Source organism: Phyllopteryx taeniolatus, chromosome 2 (assembly GCF_024500385.1).
Source record: "Phyllopteryx taeniolatus isolate TA_2022b chromosome 2, UOR_Ptae_1.2, whole genome shotgun sequence".
In the NCBI taxonomy this organism is placed as follows: domain Eukaryota; kingdom Metazoa; phylum Chordata; class Actinopteri; order Syngnathiformes; family Syngnathidae; genus Phyllopteryx; species Phyllopteryx taeniolatus.
In genome coordinates, this window is record NC_084503.1 from 17,307,867 (window position 1) to 17,328,015 (window position 20,149).

At 42.7% G+C, this 20,149-nt stretch overlaps 1 protein-coding gene across 1 annotated transcript; it reads left to right on the forward strand.

Annotated features, from left to right (window-relative positions):
* Positions 1-5,328: 5,328 nt before the first annotated feature.
* nkpd1 (NTPase, KAP family P-loop domain containing 1) lies at positions 5,329-19,955 on the forward strand. Its single transcript, XM_061762972.1, has 6 exons — positions 5,329-5,478; positions 6,333-6,408; positions 8,751-8,867; positions 9,937-10,265; positions 11,801-13,255; positions 19,154-19,955. Exons 2-6 carry the CDS (start codon positions 6,390-6,392, stop codon positions 19,427-19,429), a joined length of 2,196 nt encoding a protein of 731 aa, XP_061618956.1. The 5' UTR covers positions 5,329-5,478; positions 6,333-6,389; the 3' UTR covers positions 19,430-19,955.
* Positions 19,956-20,149: the final 194 nt, after the last annotated feature.

The following is a 20,149-nucleotide window of genomic DNA, read 5'->3' on the forward strand; positions in this document are numbered from 1 at the left end:
TCCCCAGCGGGAGCGCTCTCCAGCACCCCCTCCAAGGACTCCAAAAAGGGTGGGTACTCTGAACTGCTGTTTGGTGCATAGGCACAAACAAAAGTCAGGACGCGTCCCCCCACCTGACGGCGGAGGGAGGCTACCCTCTCGTCCACCGGGGTGAACCCCAACGTACCGGCGCCAAGCCGGGGGGCAATAAGTGTACCCACACCTGCTCGCCGCCTCTCACCGTGGGCAACTCCAGAGTGGAAGAGAGTCCAACCCCTCTCGAGAGGACTGGTACCAGAGCCCAAGCTGTGTGTGGAGGCGAGTCAGACTATATCTAGTCGGAACTTCTCGACCTCGCACATCAGCTCAGGCTCCTTCCCTGCCAGAGAGGTGACATTCTACGTCCCTAGAGCCAGCTTCTGTAGCCGGGGATCGGATTGCCAAGGTGCCCGCCTTCGGCCACCGCCCAGCTCACACTGCACCCAACCAAATGGCCCCTCCCACAGGTGGTGAGCCCATGGGAAGGGGGACCCACGTTACCCTTTCGGGGTGTGCCCGGCCGGCCCCGTAGGTGCAGGCCCGGGGCAAATATTCTCTCATTTTGAATTTGGTTTACATTCCCAAAAAGCTGGGACAGAGGCAGCAAAAGACTGGTAGTCTTCAAAAAACCCGTTTGCAACGTTCCACCAGTGAACTGGTTAATTGGAAACAGGTGAGTGTCATGATTGGGTATAAAATGAGCATCCCAAAAAGGCTCAGTCTCTGACAACCAAGGATTGGGAGAAGTTCACCACTTCGTGAATAACTCCGTGAGCAAATAGTCCAACAATTTAAGAACATTTTGCATATATATACCATTATTACTACAGCAAGAAACATTTAAACCTTTATCTTCCTCCAAACAACTCCAACATCTCCACTACAACATAATTTGGAGCATTTCACCATCAATATTTATCTAATAACATGACAAAACATAAAAACTCATAAATAACAAAAATCATACACACCAGACATTATTTATAAATAAATAAATACATTTATAGATTTCTTTGCTCCTGCCTGTAAGCTAGCTTTAGCGCTCATAAATATTGCTCTGAAAGTGCCAAATAAATCCTTTCCCGGGTTGAAACAAGCCAGCCAGCAACGGTTGTTACACTCAAAACGTCCAGTTTTTCTTGAAAAGGCTACATTGAAAATGAATTTTTAATCATGTAAAAATGGCCAAAATTCTATGGTGCACTATATTTTGTGTAAACTGAGCTGCCGTGGTCACCAGATCATAATGTAAACCCAGCATCAAGCCTCACACACATCGTCTGTCCATATAGAAATGGCTCTACTGCAGAAGAAAGGCAAGCATGACCGTTAGCAACAGAAATTGTGTTTGAAATCTGTTTATACTACAAAAAAAGAGCCATGAAAACAGTCCATAATGTTGCAAATCTTCACCACACAAATAACCTGTTTTTACGAGAGGTGGGTAGAGTAGCCAAATATTGTTCTCAAGTAAGAGTACCGTTACTTTAGAATAATATGACTCAAGTAAAAGTAAAAATGGGTCATCCAAATATTTACTTGAGTAACAGTAAGTACTCAATGAAAAAACTACTCAAGAAAAGAGGAGGAACTTTTTATTTATTTATCTATTTTTAGATCATGTTCAGATCATGAACATCAAATAAATTTTTTAAAAAATATTAATATACACCTGACACCATTTAAAATTTTAACTGCCCAAAAACAAGCAACACATGCATTGGGCCCTACAAAAACATTATTGCTTTATCAGAATCAGAATCATCTTTATTTGCAAAGTATGTCCAAAAAACACACAAGGAATTTGTCTCCGGTAATTGGAGCCGCTCTCGTATGACAACAGACAGTCAATTGAGAGAGAACACTTTTGAGACATAAAGACATTGACAAAAAACAGTCACTGAGCAATAAAGGGTTGCTAGTTATCTGGTAATGCCATTTTTTTTTTTTTTTTTTTTTTGTAGATTGTGCAAAAAGATGCAGAGTCCTCTAGCACTTAGAGCAGTTCGAATGACTAATATTGCAATAGTCCGGTGCAATGACCATTGTGCAAAGGGCGCCGAGACTTTAAGCGAGTAGTGCGATAATCTGGGACAATGTTCATTGTGCAAATGTTATTCACTTCAATGACTTCATGAAGAAGCTGTTTGCTGACCAGAATTAGTGATTTTGTTTGCAACACCATAGGATAGGGCTAATGTTGCCATATCCACTGCCAAAACAACAATAGAAACATCTGCAACTTACCGCAAGGTGTTTTCTCAAGTTAGAAGTGGGCTGAAATGTCCAAGTTTGGGCAGTCACAATTGAAGAGCTGCATGAAAAAGCTGTTGTTTTTTGGAGTCTGTAACGTAAACACATACACATGGCTGTTTCCCCCCAAAATGAGTCACTTTGATTGGCTCGCGAAGGCAACGTGCCCAGTCATGTGACTGCTTTGTGTCGTCTGATTGGTGAATTGGAGTCAAATGACATTCGTGATCATGTTAGATTGGCGCAACAGGCGACCTATGCAGAATTCAAAGCTAGAGTCTAAAACTAGACACACACACACTTGTACTAGTTCCAAAATAAATGTAAAATGAAGATTTGGGAGAAGTACAGAGAAGGGCTATGGTATTATTATAGTAATACTGAAATTATATTATTATTGATATAAGTATATAAGTTACTGGCATACCTGCTTGTATACCATGCAGTTTAATAGTATACTAGGTATAATTATATATGTGGTAATTATAAATGTGGTCAGTAAAAATAAAGTGTATTGCATGTTGTATATGTGTTATGGCAGTACTATATGAAAATAATGAAATAAGGTTGCAATACTGAAAATTAAATGGAGACTAAGGGGTAGAAATAGATAAGTTATACTTCTTCCTACTCCCTTTCGAACATGTACGAGAAAGCGCGTTAACGATCACTAGTAATTGGGTTAAATACTGTTGACTTTTTTTTTATTTGTCTTTGTTGTTTGCATAGGTGATTATTTTGTTTGTATAGTTTGTTTGCCTTTTTTACAAGTGTACTTATAATAATTGTTAGTTCATTTTATGCGTTCAAAATAAGCACACACACACACAAAGAAACAGATGACAAGAGGATGATGTTATCTGGATCTGACTGTGAATATAGGAAGATGCTTGATAAAAAATAATCATGGCTAAGATGTTTGTGCTGATAGATACAATATCAGCATGCATTCCATCTCTGCCACCTCTGCCCCATTCCTGTAAGATTTGCAGCATAGGTATCAAACAAAAAAGTGGATTTTGAGAGTGTGAAGGACCTTTTATCTTGCTATCTTGAGTTGTATTTTTAAAGCAATGTCTATAGATCCTTGGGGTCATAGCATTCAGAATACCCATTTTTTGCCACCCTCAACCTCATGGTAACTATAGAACAAAATCACCATATGTGAATCAACGTTTTGCAAGGATCCAGACCCCTGGACCTCAAGGTGAACACCTCACCATCTCTCCTCTGCTGGGAGAATGGCAAAGCTTCAAACATCATTCCCAGATTTGCCAGTGCTTCCTCTTGATTGATGTGGCCATTTCTCGCTCTCCGCCTTCTGCCTTTGACGATGCACAGTCTGATGAATAGATCATGCCAACAAGAGGTCTTGAGGCCAATTAGGCCACCGGGTAAGTTGAATCGATTCCAAGTCAGTGTCACGCAAGTGAAACTTGTCCTCCCTTAGGAACAATGAGAAGGTAATAAAGACAGAGAGATGTTATTGGTGTGTGTGTGTGTGTGTGTGTGTGCGCACGCGTACATGCGTGCTTAGGTACATACGTTTCTATGTACGTGTGCTTTTATGTGCATGCGTGCACGTTTGTTCTCCCAGCTGCAGTAATCGCGTGTGCAAAATGGTAATCAGCTCATCTAACAGTCTTTCACGTCTTAAGGACCACACCTCACTTTCAGTGAATGCCACCTGCAATGTCAGTCTTCCTCTTACATATCAAATAGAGCAAAGTGAACTGAGGAGCTGCTGATCAGAAAGCATTATCCTGTTTTCATATATGATACATCAGAGCCCTCCCTTGGTGTGTCAGAGCATTGCAAGGTTTAGAAAATCATCTGCTTTGCTCAAATTTCACTGCTGTTAAATCTCCAGAATAAATGGAGAAAATATTACATTTACTTACTAGACACAACATAAGGTACAGATGTATCATCAATTATACCTTTAAAATGGTAATATTGCTCAACTTTGACTGATTAATTCAATATGTGTATTATTGTGGTTGTAGTTTGAGCTCATACTGACAGATGTCCGTAATATTTTGGTTACAGTAAGTATTGATGGTGTAAATCATTGTAAAGGCTAATTTTCTGAGCTGGATCTCATTAGATAGTGTTTAGGTGTACTTAAGGTTGTGGCCAGTGAGTGTATTCCATGACTGTATTTTTCATGACCTCTTTGCCTTTCAGTGCAAGTTTTATGTGGAGTGTTGCGCGTGCTTGTCAATCTGGACAAGCACATACACATATGCACGCACCCAAAATCTCACTCAGTAAGATAATCAAGTTAATTAAAGTAGTTCAATAATCAGTACTTGTAGCTAGGGCACAATTAGTCACCCTGAAGCCAGGTACTTTAAATATTAATCACACATTACGACAATTAAGCTTCTTTTCAGCTGCTATACTAAAAATGGACTTAAAATTAATGGTTCATACATGACACCAAAGGTCAAGCTAGCAGAGGAACAAAACATGGATAAATGTCGTGTGTGTGTGTGTGTGTAAACATGAATTTTAAAATGTGTCAGTGGATTCAGTGTAAAATATCCTCAACTTTAATAACATTGATCACTGCACTCACTGAACGCAATACATGTTCAATGCAATACAACAGTTACCATTGACAAAGTGCATGTGCAGAAGTTTAGTTGTAAGGTATTATGTGAGAGCAGAGGGTATAAGGAATCTAATGCAAAATATAGTAATGGTGCCCACGGAAATTGTGCATCCAGCTTGTTTTTAAAAGCTTGACTAACCAGTTATGTCATGACAAAACACGCTGTAGGCTAAAAAGGCTTATTACCAAAGCTTTGGCATCCGAGCTGCTCTGCATGTCAGTTCAGGCCTCACTGAAGAAACCAGCCTTTCTTAACCTGGGGGGCTCAGTTGAAGAAAATCACATCATAAATCATCCAGCCCCTGGGCTCCTACATAATTTCCCAAATTTGTTCTGTTTTTCCCAGGCTGCAGTGGAAAAAAAGTTGCAGTTCTAGCTTGTATGTGACCTCACTTCCTAGAAAGTGTCCAGCCTACAGACTGATACTACTTCCTGATCAGGTGGAGTTTTTTTCTTTCACATTTACACGCTGTCATATCAGTGTTGTTTTAAAGCTCTGAAGTCCTGTTAGTGTAAAGTTCACTGTTTCATATCGGTCATTGCGTGAACTTGTTTTTCCGGACATGAGTGAAAATAAGGAACTTTTCAAGGTAAGACCAAATAACCGTACTTTTGAAACCAGTAAAAGAAAGTGTCAATGTAACTTAGAAATCTTTGTTTGTGTGAATAAACTATGTTTAGGTGAGTGAGAGGCAAGGACAAAGAGGGAGTTGCTCATGAAAGCAAAATAACTTACCGTATTGACCCATGGAAGCAGTTCTGTTATAAATAAAAAGAATAAAACAGAGTGAAGTAGTAGTTAAGGTGTAATTTAAAACATCTTAAAAAATATGAATTGCCGGTCAGTCAACCCCTTGAGCAAGAGTTTAAATTACCACGTGGGGGGATGCTAATAGTAAATTGGACAACAGGGTAATCCGGTAACAGTAAAAGACGGCTTCCACTTTTCCAGGAAGACATTCGAGTTCATTTTACAGTGTGTCTGTGGGAAATTATATCCAGAAAAAAAAACATTTAAGATGTCTGAGGGCACTGATGTTGGTTGAGTCTGTGGCTCACAATTTCAGTTTTACTTCATCCCAAAGTTGTTTGATGGGGTTAAGGTCAAGGCTCTCAAGTAAACCAAAGCAGCAAATCGTAACAATTCTTATTTTTATTTTTAATTCAGCACATGTAAATCCCATCCTTCATTCAAAAATGATTTTGCAAGAGTAAATGCTGTCTCCCCAATATGATAATGCAAGAACAGTAAGCAAGGCTGTCTGGTTTGACAAAGGATTTTAAATTCTGACTTCACTGTCTTGCATTCTCCAGATGAGACGGTATGTACGATAGGTTGACGTTTGCAAAGAAAGGGATAGGGCACACACAAACAAACACACATTTCATGCTTAACGACACCTTGATTATTTGTGGTGAAACTGCTGCTGCTTCTCTTTCAAAGGTCAAATGAAACGTGTAAAGTTGAACAACTCTACTCTCCCTACTCCACTCTATAATCATGTCTTCCCCCACCAAAGGTAAGATACAATAACGGATTTGCCATGTGGCATCGGTCCAAATGATCCAGATTGACTTCTGGTTTTGTTCATTAAAACAACTGCTGTAAATCGTAAATCTAATTTGTTCCATCCATCAATTTTCTTCCACTTATCCGAGGTCAGGTCGCAGGGGCAGTAGCTTTAGCAGGGAAGCCCAGACTTCCCTCTCCCCAGCCACTTCCTCTAGCTCTTCCGAGGGGATCCCGATGCGTTCCCAGGCCAGCCGAGAGACGTAGTCTCTCCAGCGTGTCCTGGGTCGTCCCCGGGGTCTCCTCCCGGTGGAACGTGCCCGGAACACCTCACGAGGGAGGCATCCAGGAGGCAACCTAATCAAATGCCCGAGTCATCTGATTCGGCTCTTTTCAATGTGGAGGAGCAGCGGCTCTACTCTGAGCGCCTCACGGATGACCGAGCTTCTCACCCTCTCTCTAAGGGAGAGCCCAGACACCCTGCGGAGGGAACTTATTTTGGCCGCTTGTTCTTTTGGTCACGACCCACAGCTCGTGACCATAGGTGAGGGTAGGAACGTAGATCGACCGATAAATTGAGAGCGTCGTCTTTCGGCTTAGCACCACAACGGACCGATACAAAGACCGCATCACTGCATACGTTGCACTGATCACCTGTCACTCTCCTGTTCCATTCTTCCCTCACTTGTGAACAAGAACCCAAGATACTTGAACTCCTCCACTTGGGGCAGGATCTCATCCCTGACCCGGAGAGGACACTCCACCCTTGTCCGACTGAGGACCATGGTCTCAGATTTGGCGGTGCTGATTCTCATCCAAGCCGTTTCACACTCGGCTGCGAACCGCTCCAGTGAGAGTTGGAGATCACAGCTTGATGAAGCCAACAGAACCACATCATCTGCAAAAAGCAAAGAGGCAATACTCAGGCCACCAAACCAGACCCCCTCTACGCCTCGCCTGCGCCGAGAAATTCTGTCAATAAAAGTTATGAACAGAATCAGTGACAAAGAGCAGCCTTGGTGGAGTACAACCCTCACCGGAAACGAGTCCGACTTGCTGCCAACAATACGGACCAAACTCTGACACTGGTCGTACAGCAACCGAACAGCCCGTATCAGAAGAACGTGTGTTTTGTCCACAAAACACATATAGACTGTTTGGGCGAACTCCCATGCACCCTCGAGGACCCTGCCGAAGGTGTAGAACTGGTCCACTGTTCCACGGCCAGGACGAAAACTACACTGCTCCTCCTGAATCTGAGATTCGACTTCCCGACGGACCCTCCTCTCCAACACGCCTGAATAGACCTTACCAGGGAGCCTGAGGAGTGTGATCCCCTGTAGTTGGAACAAACCCTCCGGGGGACCACCACCCCCAGTCTGCCAATCCAGAGGCACTGTGCCCGATGTCCATGCGATGTTGCAGAGGCGTGTCAACCAGCTCAGCCCTACAAAATGCATAGCCTTTAGGAACTCCGAGCTAATCTCATCTACCTGCCACCAAGGAGCTTTTTAACCACATCAGTGACCTCAACCCCAGAGATAGAAGAGCCCGCCTCAGAGACCCCAGACTCTGTTTCCTCAGTGGAATTGAGGAGGTCTTCGAAGTATTCTCTCCACCGATTCACAACGTCCCAAGTCGAGGTCAGCAGTGCCCCATGCTCACTATACACAGTGTTGATGGTGCACTGGTTCCCCCTCCTGAGACACCGGATAGTGGACCAGAATTTCCTCGAAGCCGCCAGAAGTCGTTCTCCATGGCCTCACCGAATTCTTCCCATGTCCAAGTTTTTGCATCAGCGACCACCAAAGCTGTATTCTGCTTGGACAGCCGGTACCCATCAGCTGTCTTACGAGTCCCGCAGGCCAAAAAGGCCCGATAGGACTCCTTCAGCTTGACGGCATCCCTCACCGCTGGTGTCCACCAACGGGTAAGGGGATTGCCGCCACAACAAGCAACCCGCCTCAGCAATGGAGGCGCGGAACATTGTCCACTCGGACTCAATATCCCCCGCATCCCCTGAGATGTGGGTGAAGTTCTGCCAGAGGTGGGAGTTGAAACTCCTTCTTACAGGGGATTTTGCCAGATGTTCCCAGCAGACCCCTCACAATACGTTTGTGCCTGAATTAAAATTTACTTTGGGTAAATAACATTGTCTGAAATGATCAATCATTTAAGCATGACAGAAAGAAATGTTTGCTTACTTGAAAGCATGCAATTATTTTGAAAATAAGTGGCAAATTGTTCTATTTCAGGGTGATTATGACATCTCAATGGTCACTCTTTTAGAGCTTAAGTAAACACGCACATACAAAAAACAATTACACTATTAATTTGTAATTCTGCTTCTAGATGACATTTTCGCATATGCCCTTTCCAAGACCTTGACCAAAGTTTCCTCACCTGCAACTGTTGGACTCTACTCTTCCTGTCAGAGTCGCATTAGAAGGATCCTCGGAAAAATGGAATGTATGTACTTACTCATGATGGTCTGTTTGAGTACTGATGATTACTATGCAGTGTTTAAGGTAAATAAATTGCAGTCATCCTTGTAGTACTACAGCAGTTATTCTGTACTTGTTATTCGTGTATTTTATTTTAGTGAATAATATACAGTATTTTATAATTCTTTTATCTGCAATTACAAATTGGGCATAACGACCAACCAGTAAACTTTTATGACAGCATGTTGTTGAACATTTTGATCTTATCACTTACAAGCTGCACAAGGAAGTTCCTGCTATCCTGCACAAGGAAGTTCCTGCTGTGTCTCAAGGAGCCCATTTACGCACAGGCACACACAAACACAAGCTTTGTTGTGGCAGATAATCATTAAACACAATGTTTGTCCTTAATTCAATTCGAAAAGGGTTCCATTTTTTTACAGACCAGCTCAGATGAAAATCTTCAGTTCAACATACAGTAAATAAATAACATGTTATGATTTATGATATACTGTAGATTGTTTATTAAATTGTAGGGGATAAAGTTTGAGTTTGTCGTATGGTTCCTTTTTTCTTTCAGCCTGTTAGTAGGGTAACAGATGAAAACGGCTCCTTTTTCACAATCTCTGCAGAGGCGGTAATTAACAGCAGAATCAAGCGAATTTTGACAGACTGAAAATTAGCAACAAATAACAGATGTTTCCTTAGATCTCCAGCATTTCCACCACCAAATAATATTTCATATCAGTACCACTTGGTTCAACAGATAGATAGATCAATGTATGGATGGGTAGACATAAAGCTGGATGGACAGATATTCTCTATTAATGATAAAGGGTTACAAAGTGTCTACAGCACCCAATGAGAGCAGTAATTATCTTTTAATGTATCAGAATTTCACTTTCACTCATCTCACTCAGTGGAAACTACAGTTTGTGTCACCATGGTAACCTCAAACTGTAGTTGAATCATCCCAACAGATTACCATCAAGTGATTAGATTGCTTCTCAAGCCAACTGACATTTGTGTTAGTGTAATTATATTTACAATGTGATGCTACTATTTTGTTACCGCCACTGTTTTTATCCCTTCAGTGTACCTATCACGGGAAGCTTTGAGGATCGAAGAGAACTACAATGGAAAATCCCGGCCTCGGCCAGTAAAACCTTCACTTTCTGGAATGTTAGCGCTAATTTGGCGGCTGCTATTCCACAAGCCCATTTGGACCAAAGAGGATCAGGACCATTATAATGTCCGTTTCATTTATGTAAACTTCAGTGCCTGGCACTTTGCAGGCAGTGACCTGCTGTGGGCCGGGCTTGCCATACGACTCTTTCAGGCAATGCAAATACAGTTTGGGAAATTACAGTTAGTATTATACCGGGTGGCCCAACATGATGTTGAGGATGAAATCAAAAAGAAGGTTTGTGACTTACTTGTTTCTCTATTAAAGGTCAGAGGACAAAGATTTTAAAATGTTTCTTGATAACTCTAGAACCCCTTTACAAACCACATCTGCCATTTCGAAGTTATTATATATCAGGTATACAGCAGTTAAATCGATAAATATGATGCAGAATGCACCTTCTGCTTTTTGCATCCAGCGCCTTCCGGTCTTCGGCTCTATCCGGCACTGTGACGTCACACGAGCCAAACAGTCTGTTCAGTCAGCGTTGTGTGCTATTGTTCCATGCTGTTGTTCCCGTCCTTGTATAATTTTTGTTGTATGATTTAATGATATCACGACGGTTTATTTTGTGGCATTTGGTTGTACAAATGGTCCAGGCAGTGGCAGGCGTTTTTTTTGGCTTTCCAAGTGATAAAGGAATACGTGACCAGTGGATAGGGAAAGTCAATCGACAGGGGAAGAAACGTGGTCACCTATGGGTGCACAGCAAGCATTCCAAACTCTGTGCTGATCACTTCGAACCAGCATCTTTTGAGAAAGACTTAGCAGAAAGCATTGGATACAGAGGTAGAGGCTGAAACCAGCTGCGGTGCCAACTATTTTTCCAACGGCCATCGAATCGGTACCTCAACCGCCAGCTACAGAACTAAATCTCTAAGCCGCCAAGGTGCCACGGCAAAGCAGACAAGACAAGAGGATTTCCTTGTATATACCTACGACTCTATTAAGGTTACTATACACTGGGGAGTCGGAAAAAAGACACGCAGTACTTTTCAGTACTGTCGTCTGTACTTTTGCCTATATGACAAGACTTGCTGTGCGGCATGTTATAACGCTACTCGAGTGAGGGGCACACAATATATAGGAATATTGCATAATATGTAAAAGCTTGTGCCGTGTCACTGAAACGTGAATATGTATAGTCGTACTAAAAATATTGGCACCCCTGGGGGGGCCATTATTTCTAGCCATGTATAAAATGACATGCTTTTGACATACCATCACATCGACCCAGTGGCCACTCTCTTTTTCTGTTGTGCAGCTGGTACTTGGCTGCTTGTCGTCGTCACTGTTCCGAGCTCCTGATTGGCTCAAACGTACGGATTGACGATGCCATGTTCAGTTGGGTGCTCCTGTATGTCGAAATCCTTCTCATATTCCAAGATGTTGCTCGCCATTGAATGTAGTGTGTAGCGCGCTGTGTTTGTCAATTGCAACGTCACTTCTGGTAGCCCTTGTGGTGGATGGAGTAACCACACCCCGAGCTTCGGGTATGTTCGGGGAGGGCTCAATATGAGTAATAAAAAACTCATTTTTAGCTAAACTATGGTTGAAAGCTTGCTGGAAGTTACGTGCATGTATTACATAACATATAAACAATGCAAATATAAATTTTAACTGACCCCATATCATCTTTCTCATCTGACCTTTAAATGATAAAGCTTCTGAAGCCCTGCATACATGTATAAGTAAATGTGCCTTGGTTCTTAACTTAGTTATTGCATAGAACCCTTTAATCCTTTCTTAATTTTATTTTTATTACCCATCAGACAGTGGTGGCTGGTCCTCATCCCTGGAGGTCCAAGAGGATTTGTTGCTGCCCGCTGTGGTTTCTCGTCCTGCTCAGTCTGTTGGTACCAATGATCATTCTTGTATTCCTTTTGGCGTTTGAACTTCCAAAACACGTGGGGAAACCAACTGTGAAAGTTAATGGAACAACGAGCCACGTTAGTGTGCTGGAAGGTCTGGTCATCGCTTCATTTGGAGTTCCAGCTGCCAACGCACTAAGGTTTGCCTTCCTGATGGGCAAGAACCTCATTTTCAACCAGGAACTCAACATCAAGAGGGGAATGGACAACGAGCGGGTGAGCAGCAAGCTGGGCTTCATGAATGAAGTCAGGGAGGAGATGTGGCTCCTGTCTCGCTTTGTCAAGTTCATGGAGTTGTTTGAGAGGAGAAGAATCCGAGTGGTGTTAAGGATCACCAATCTAGAGCGCTGCTCCCCCCAAAAAATTGTTGCTGTTTTAGATGCTATCAGCATTCTGCTGTCAGATGAGGACAGTCCATTTATTTCAGTTTTGGCCATAGACCCAGACATTATCATACAGAAGGTGAACTTTGCAGATGGCTGCTTTTGCAAAGAAGACCGGGCTTATGCGCTGTTGAAGCGTATTGTTACTCTGGCTTTCACTGTCCCACCCCTTTGTGATGATTCGAAGCTCAGGTTATTTCACAGCTTGGCCAGCAGTTCAAAAAACCTTGAGAGAATCAGGAGTGAAGATAAACATCAAACTGGAGGCTTTAAACAAACCTCTGTACCAGATATATCGTCAGTGGTTTTATTTGAGACAAATGAGTCCATTCCACTGGTAGATAAAACTGTTCAACTCGCTATAACAGAGGCAGAAGTCGAAAATTGTGTCAAGAGGACCCTTGACAGGAATGAAAGGAAGTTAAATGAGTACATCTTAGATGACTCCATGTCCATGAGGAGAGTGATAAACTCCATTCGAGTGACTGTTATCATCACGAAGGCCTTAAAGACAGAGCTCCCTCAACCTGACCTCATAGCAGCCTGGGTGGTCCTGGCCAATCAGTGGCCCTGTCGACTCAGCTGGATCATACAGTGTGTGGAAGATGCTCAACAGAGAGACTATATTGAGCATAAAAAGGAGGCTGAATCCGACGATTCCAAGAGCTTGTGGAAGGTTTTCACTGAGTCGAGAGTGGAGCTTTATGTGATGCGTGCTCAGATTGAAGACTTGCTTGACCAGGATGGAGACCCTGAGATGTTTGAGAGATTTCTCAAGGTAGACTTCCACTTCACAATTAAGGATTTGAAGGCACTCAATGAGGTTACAGTGAACATAAATCACTCAATTAAGAGAGAGTTGGCTATGATCCGAGGAACATCCAGGCTGAAAGATTCTGGTTGGATGAGGACTTTTGCTCCTTTGCCAATCTCAGCTATAATTAATATGGATTCAGAAGATATTTGTAAAGAGGTAAGAACTATTCAAGTGGCAACCCCTTAAGCTGTAATCACATTTGTAGTTCAGGACTCTGAACCAAAGTAATTGGTGTGTTTTGAGTCATATACCGTTTTGTCTTGGTTCATTCAGTGTTCACACAAAGGCTGACCAGTGAAAAATACATTATACTAATTGTTACCCCTGAAGGGTTATTCATTATACAATCTGCTTTCTACTGGCCAGCCATATCACATCACCATTTCTCAATCTAATGAGGTCCATCACAAGAGCTGTAACAAATGTTTTGTGTTGTAGAGCTGCACTAAATTATACTGAAGTGTTTCTAACATTACCTCCTTTCGCTACATGTAGAGTAAAAAGTTCTCGGTATGTGCTGCACCAGGACAAGAGTACAACCGCAATAACGAGCATATGTTTACACACTGTTACCTTTATAACAGTGTACAGTGGGTACGGAAAGTATTGAGACCCCCTTAAATTTTTCACTTTGTGATATTTCAGCCATTTGCTAAAATAATTTAAGTTCATTTTTTTTCCTCATTAAAGTACACACAACACCCCATATTGACATAAAAAAAAAGGAATTGTTGAAATATTTGCAGATTTATGAAAAAAGAAAAACTGAAATATCACACAGCCATAAGTATTCAGACTCTTTTCTCAGTATTTAGTAGAAGCACCCTTTTGAGCTGATAGTCTTTTTGGGAATGATGCAACAAGTTTTCCACACCTGGATTTGGGGATCCTCTGCCATTCCTCCTTGCAGATCCTCCCCAGTTCTGTCAGGTTGGATGGTGAACGTTGGTGGCCATTTTCAGGTCTCTCCAGAGATGGTCAATTGGATTTAAGTCAGGGCTCTGGCTGGGCCATCCAAGAACAGTCACTGAGTTGTTCTGAAGCCACTCCTTCGTTATTTTAACTGTATGCTTAGGGTCATTGTCTTGTTGGAAGGTGAACTTTCGGCCCAGTCTGAGGTCCTGAGCATTCTGGAGAAGGTTTTCCTTCCAGGATATCCCTGTACTAGGCTGCATTCATCTTTCCTTCGATTGCAACCAGTCGTCCTGTCCCTGCAGCTGAAAAACACCCCCACAGCATGATGCTGCCACCACCATGCTTCACTGTTGGGACTTTATTGGACAGGTGCCTGGTTTTCTCCACACATACCGCTTAAAATTAGGGCCAAAAGGTTCTATCTCAGTCTCATCAGACCAGAGAATCTTATTTCTCACTATCTTGGGAGTCCTTCAGGGTTTTTTTTTTCAGCAAACTCCAGACTTTCATGTGTCTTGCACTGAGGAGAGGCTTCCGTCGGGCCACTCTGTCATAAAGCCCCGACTGGTGTAAGGCTGCAGTGATGGTTGACTTTCTAGAACTTTCTGCCATCTCCCGACTGCATATCTGGAGCTCAGCCACAGTGATCTTTGGGTTCTTCTTTACCTCTCTCACCAAGGCTCGTCCCCCCCCCCCCCCTAATTGCTCAGTTTGGATGGACGACCAGCTCTCGGAAGGGTCGTCCCAAACGTCTTTTATTTAAGGATTATGGAGGCCACGGTGCTCTTAGGAACGTTAAGTGCAGCAGAATTTTTTTTGTAACCTTGGCCAGATCTGGGCATTGCCACAATTCTGTCTCTGAGCTCTTCAGGCAGTTCATTTGACCTCATGATTCTCATTTGCTCTGACATGCACTGTGAGCTGGAAGGTCTTCTATAGTACTTAGCAAGATGGCGCCTACCAGTGTGGTCGCCTCGGTAACGCGCTCTCTAGTATTGTCTTTGTTTTTGTGTTTTTCGTCCGTCTTTGGAGACCTTACACAAGGGGAGACCTGCTAACCATCAAGGAGGCTACTCCGGACTTTCTGTCACCAACTTTCGAATATCCGCTCAGTTTTTTCCCCGAGCTACTCACCGGAGCGCCGTCCGCGGTTTTCGGCACATGGAGACGGAAGCGGCGCCACAGAGGGAAACAGGCCGGCATTCAGGTGAAACTCCGCATGAGAGGACACAGATTGGCGTTCCCGTCGATCCACCTCGCAAATGTACGCTCCCTACCCAACAAAATGGACGAGCTTCATCTTCTTTTAAAGATCAGTAAAGACTTCGGACGTTCCGCGGCCATGTGCTTCACGGAGACCTGGCTTTGCGACGCTGTACCGGATGTCGCCGTCATGCTTCCCGGCTTCCACATTCATCGAGCAGACAGCGACATGGAATCATCGGGGAAAACAAAGGGCGGCGGGATATGCCTCTATATCAACAAAAAATGGTGTACGGACGTCACGGTGCTCAGCACACACTGCAGCCCGCATTTGGAGTCGCTATTCTTAAACTGTAAACCATTCTACTCGCCACGTGAGTTCGCATCATTCATACTGGCTGCCGCTTACATCCCGCCTCAAGCTAACACGAACGCCGCATTGCTAACGCTCGCCGAACAAGTCAACGAAATTGAAAAAAAACACCCGGACTCACCCCTCACTATTCTCGGGGACTTTAACAAAGCTAAACTCAACCACGAACTCCCTAAATACAAGCAGCACATCGACTGTCCTACCAGGGAAAATAATACTTTAGACCACTGCTACACTACGGTAAAAAACGTATACCGTGCTATACCTCGTGCAGCCCTGGGCTCGTCTGATCACTGCTTAATTCACTTAATACCGACCTACAGGCAATAACTTAAATGTGCGAAGCCTGCAGTGAAAACAGTCAAAAAGTGGACCAATGAAGCCAAGATGGAACTTCAAAGCTGTTTAGACTGCACAGATTGGAGTGTCTTTGAAAATTCAGCTGGCAGCCTGGATGAATATACGGACACTGTCACATCCAATATCAGTTTCTGTGAAGAGGTTTGTGTACCAACAAAATCATTTCGCACATTCAACAACAACAAGCCGTGGTTCACTGCTAAACTTAAGCAGCTTCGCCAAGCTAAGGAGGACGCATATCAGAGCGGGGACAGGGCCCTGTATAATCGAGCGAGAAACCAGCTGACTAAGGAAATTAACATTGCAAAGAGGAACCATGCAGCAAAGTTGGAAAAACAGTTTAGCGCAAACGACTCTAAATCAGTCTGGCATGCATTCCAATCGCTGACTAATTATAAGCGACGATCCCCCCAAGCTGAGAACAATAGCACACTAGCCACCGACTTGAATACCTTCTACTGCAGATTTGAAAAGGACAGTTTCACACCACACACCCACCCGGCCGCACCCGCGACCACAATCAGAAACTCTGACTTCTGCGTTAACCATCTATGAACAGGATGTGAGACGCATCTTCAAACAACAGAAGATTAACAAAGCGGCAGGCCCGGACCATGTGTCCCCATCCTGCCTCAAAGTCTGTGCGGACCAGCTCGCTCCAGTCTTCACTCAGATCTTCAATAGATCTCTGGAAATGTGCGAAGTTCCATCCTGTTTTTAAACGCTCCACCATCATTCCAGTCCCCAAGAAACCTGCAATCTTGGGTCTGAATGACGACAGGCCTGTCGGTTTGACATCTGTGGTCATGAAGTCCTTTGAACGTCTCGTGCTGGACCACCTCAAGAGTGTCACAGGTCCCCTGCTGGACCCCCTGCAGTTTGCCTACCGAGCGAACAGGTCTGCGGATGATGCAGTCAACATGGGACTGCACTTCATCCTTGAACACCTCGACAGTGCAGGGACCTACGCCGCGAGGATCCTGTTCGTGGACTTCAGCTCAGCGTTCAACACCATCATCCCTGAACTCCTTTCATCCAAGCTTCTCCAGCTCAGCGTCTCACCTGCCATCTGCCAGCGGATTTACTGCTTTCTGCAAACTAGAACTAGTAGACATTCCAACAGCTTCTTCCCTCTTGCGATCAACTTCTTAAACACCTAACCTATAATTCCATTACAACAAGCTGGCAATTTTTTGACTTGAGTTCGTTGTCACATTTCTGTGGGGCCAATTATGTATTACTCGTGCACTCACTGTAGTTGTCTCGCCATGCTGCACTATTTGCATATACTGGCCACTCATGCCAGAGTAGCATCTGCTCCATTTGCACACTGATTGAGGAGTATCTGTAACTTTTGCACAACCAACATTGTCCCAGATTATCGCACTACTCGTCACTTTAAACCGCATACACTCCTTGAAGTCTCAGCGCCCTTTGCACAATGGTCAGTGCACCGGACTATTGCAATATTAGTCATTCGAACTGCTCTAAGTGCTAGAGGACTCTGCATCTTTTTGCACAATTGTTTTTTGTCAATGTCTTTATGTCTCCAAAGTGTTCTGTAAATTGACTCTCTGTTGTACTAGAGCGGCTCCAACTACCGGAGACAAATTCCTTGTGTGTTTAGGACATACTTGGCAAATAAAGATGATTCTGATTATAGACAGGAGTGTGGCTTTCCTAATCAAGTCCAATCAGTATAATCAAACACAGCTGGACTCCAATGAAGGTGTAGAACCATCTCAAGGATGATCAGAAGAAATTGACAGCACCCGAGTTAAATATATGGGTGTCACAGCAAAGGGTCTGAATACTTATGGCTGTGTGATATTTCAGTTTTTCTTTTTTAATAAATCTGAAAAATTTCCACAATTCCGTTTTTTTTCTGTCAATATGGGGTGGTGTGTGTACATTAATGAGGAAAAAAATTAACTTAAATTATTTTAGCAAATCGCTGCAATATAACATCTATCCATCCATTTTCTGTACCACTTATCCTCACTAGGGTCGCGGGCAGGCTGGAGCCTATCCCAGCCGACTCTGGGCGAAAGGCGGGGTACACCCTGAACTGGTCGCTAGCCAATCGCAGGGCACATATAAACAAACAACCATTCACACTCACATCACACCTACAGGCAATTTAGAGTCCTCAATTAACCTACCATGCCATGCATGTTTTTGGGATGTGGGAAGAAACCGGAGTACCCAGAGAAAACCCACGCAGGCACGGGTAGAACACGCAAACTCCACACAGGCGGGGCTGGGATTTGAACCCCGGTCCTCAGAACTGTGAGGCAGATGTGCTAACCAGTCATCCATCGTGCCGCTGTAATATAACAAAGAGTGAAAATTTTTAGGGGGTCTGAATAATTTCCGTACCCACTGTAAATCAGAGTTTAGCATCTTTGTGAAAGCAGATATATTTTTTTTTTTTTATACAACTCTTGCATTGGATATCATTATATTGCACATGTGTTCAGAATGTTATGGCTGCTCTGTGTTGACACTATACATTATTGGACAGCTTGTGACCTACAGTTCTATGTGACAAAACACTTAATTTCAAATAATAAAATATGTAAGAGATAATGCTTTGTGCTATGCATAATTTTATTTTTTATGGTGGTCGTTTTTTTTAACCAGCTGAACTGTCAGACAGTGCTTGCTATACAATACTGGCCTCACTTATTAGAGTCATGAATACCAATGCTGTTTTTCATCTTTTAATAATGTTAAAACACCCGTGGTGACAGCCACAAACAAGCAAATGTACATTATATATCACTCTCCTACTCCTCTAGACATATGACTGAAATACAAAGTTAATAGAAGCATGTTTTTGTGCTTGCAGGTTTCAGTCACATCTACACTCTGTACAGTCCATGTAGTGGACAGTCAGAAATAAGTGGCTCATAGGACTTAGTTTTGGACTGTAATGTTTACATTGTAATTTTTTCAAGGGCCAAAATGGTACAAGTCATATAGGAAAGGTGTAGCAATCAACGTTTAGAAACATGCAAGGTTTTACACTGATTTGAGTTTCTGAAATCTATGGGTAACTTGAGATTCTTCAAGTAACCTAACATGCATGTTTTTGGAATGTGGAAGGAAGCCAGAGTCTTGAATAAGAATGTTGTTAGTAAGCACAATTACTGTACGTTTTGTTTTTCTCAAATGCTCCATGTGCTTATTTTTTTTCCTAGCTGGACTATATGGAATATCCAAGAAAGTATGCTGATATTGTAAAAAGCAATCACATCACGGGCTCAGCTCTGATATTTGGTGAACCAGATGATATTAAAAAACTCCTGGACATGACTTTTGGAGAATGGACAACTTTCAGACTTCGCTTCCTGGGTTTACCACTACATCTTCAACAACAACACAAGAATATGCGTCACCCTCAAATGCCCCTGTCTAGACTCCTCCTACATGGTTCTCATCATTCCTCATCAAATCCCCATTTGGCTACTAGCTAGGAAGCCAGCATTAATACCCTTAAAATATTGCTCAGCATTTACCTTATCTTAGTATCTTACAATACTTGCAGTGTATATTACTACGGAGTAGTAATAAATAACACAATTCAAATTCCAAGTATTATTGAAGTACCTAATTGGTTTGGTACCTCATTTCTATTTATAACATTATGACAAATGACTATGCTAAACTTGGAGCCAAATGCCTCTTCAATACTATCTCTCTATAATTGGTGAGCTGAGCAAATGTGTTAAAATGTTTTGGCTTGTCAGTGTTCGATCATTGTGGGAATATATCTGCAATGTCTGTAGTTTATCATTTCATATTAACTGTGACTGTAGTAGTGGGTATTTTATAGACTGAATAACCCATACGTGTACTGACGAAGAGAAAAACAAATACATCTGTGGTGCAGTAAAATGTAAATCTATAGAGTATATTTCTAAAGAAGCAGAATCTGTAAACGTATACATTAAGGGTAGGCAACTGCAAAACTGGGCCATAATAAATGATGCTGATAGAAAATGTTTTTCGTTGTAATATATCTCACTTCCAAACACTTTTCCTCACCAACATCACAAGCAGTGTGCTGAATCATGAAAATCATGAATATTCCAAGACTAAAGTGGTCTGAGATTAAATCCTAAACTCAATTCAGCTACATCTATTTCCTTGAACTGTACTATAAATATTACATCACATAAAAGAAATTTTTTTAG

Coding starts and splice junctions, on each gene's coding strand:
- nkpd1 (XM_061762972.1), top strand. Junction 8,868..9,936: donor GATCCTCGGAAAAATGGAAT/GTATGTACTTAC, acceptor TTATCCCTTCAG/TGTACCTATCACGGGAAGCT. Junction 10,266..11,800: donor AGGATGAAATCAAAAAGAAG/GTTTGTGACTTA, acceptor ATTACCCATCAG/ACAGTGGTGGCTGGTCCTCA.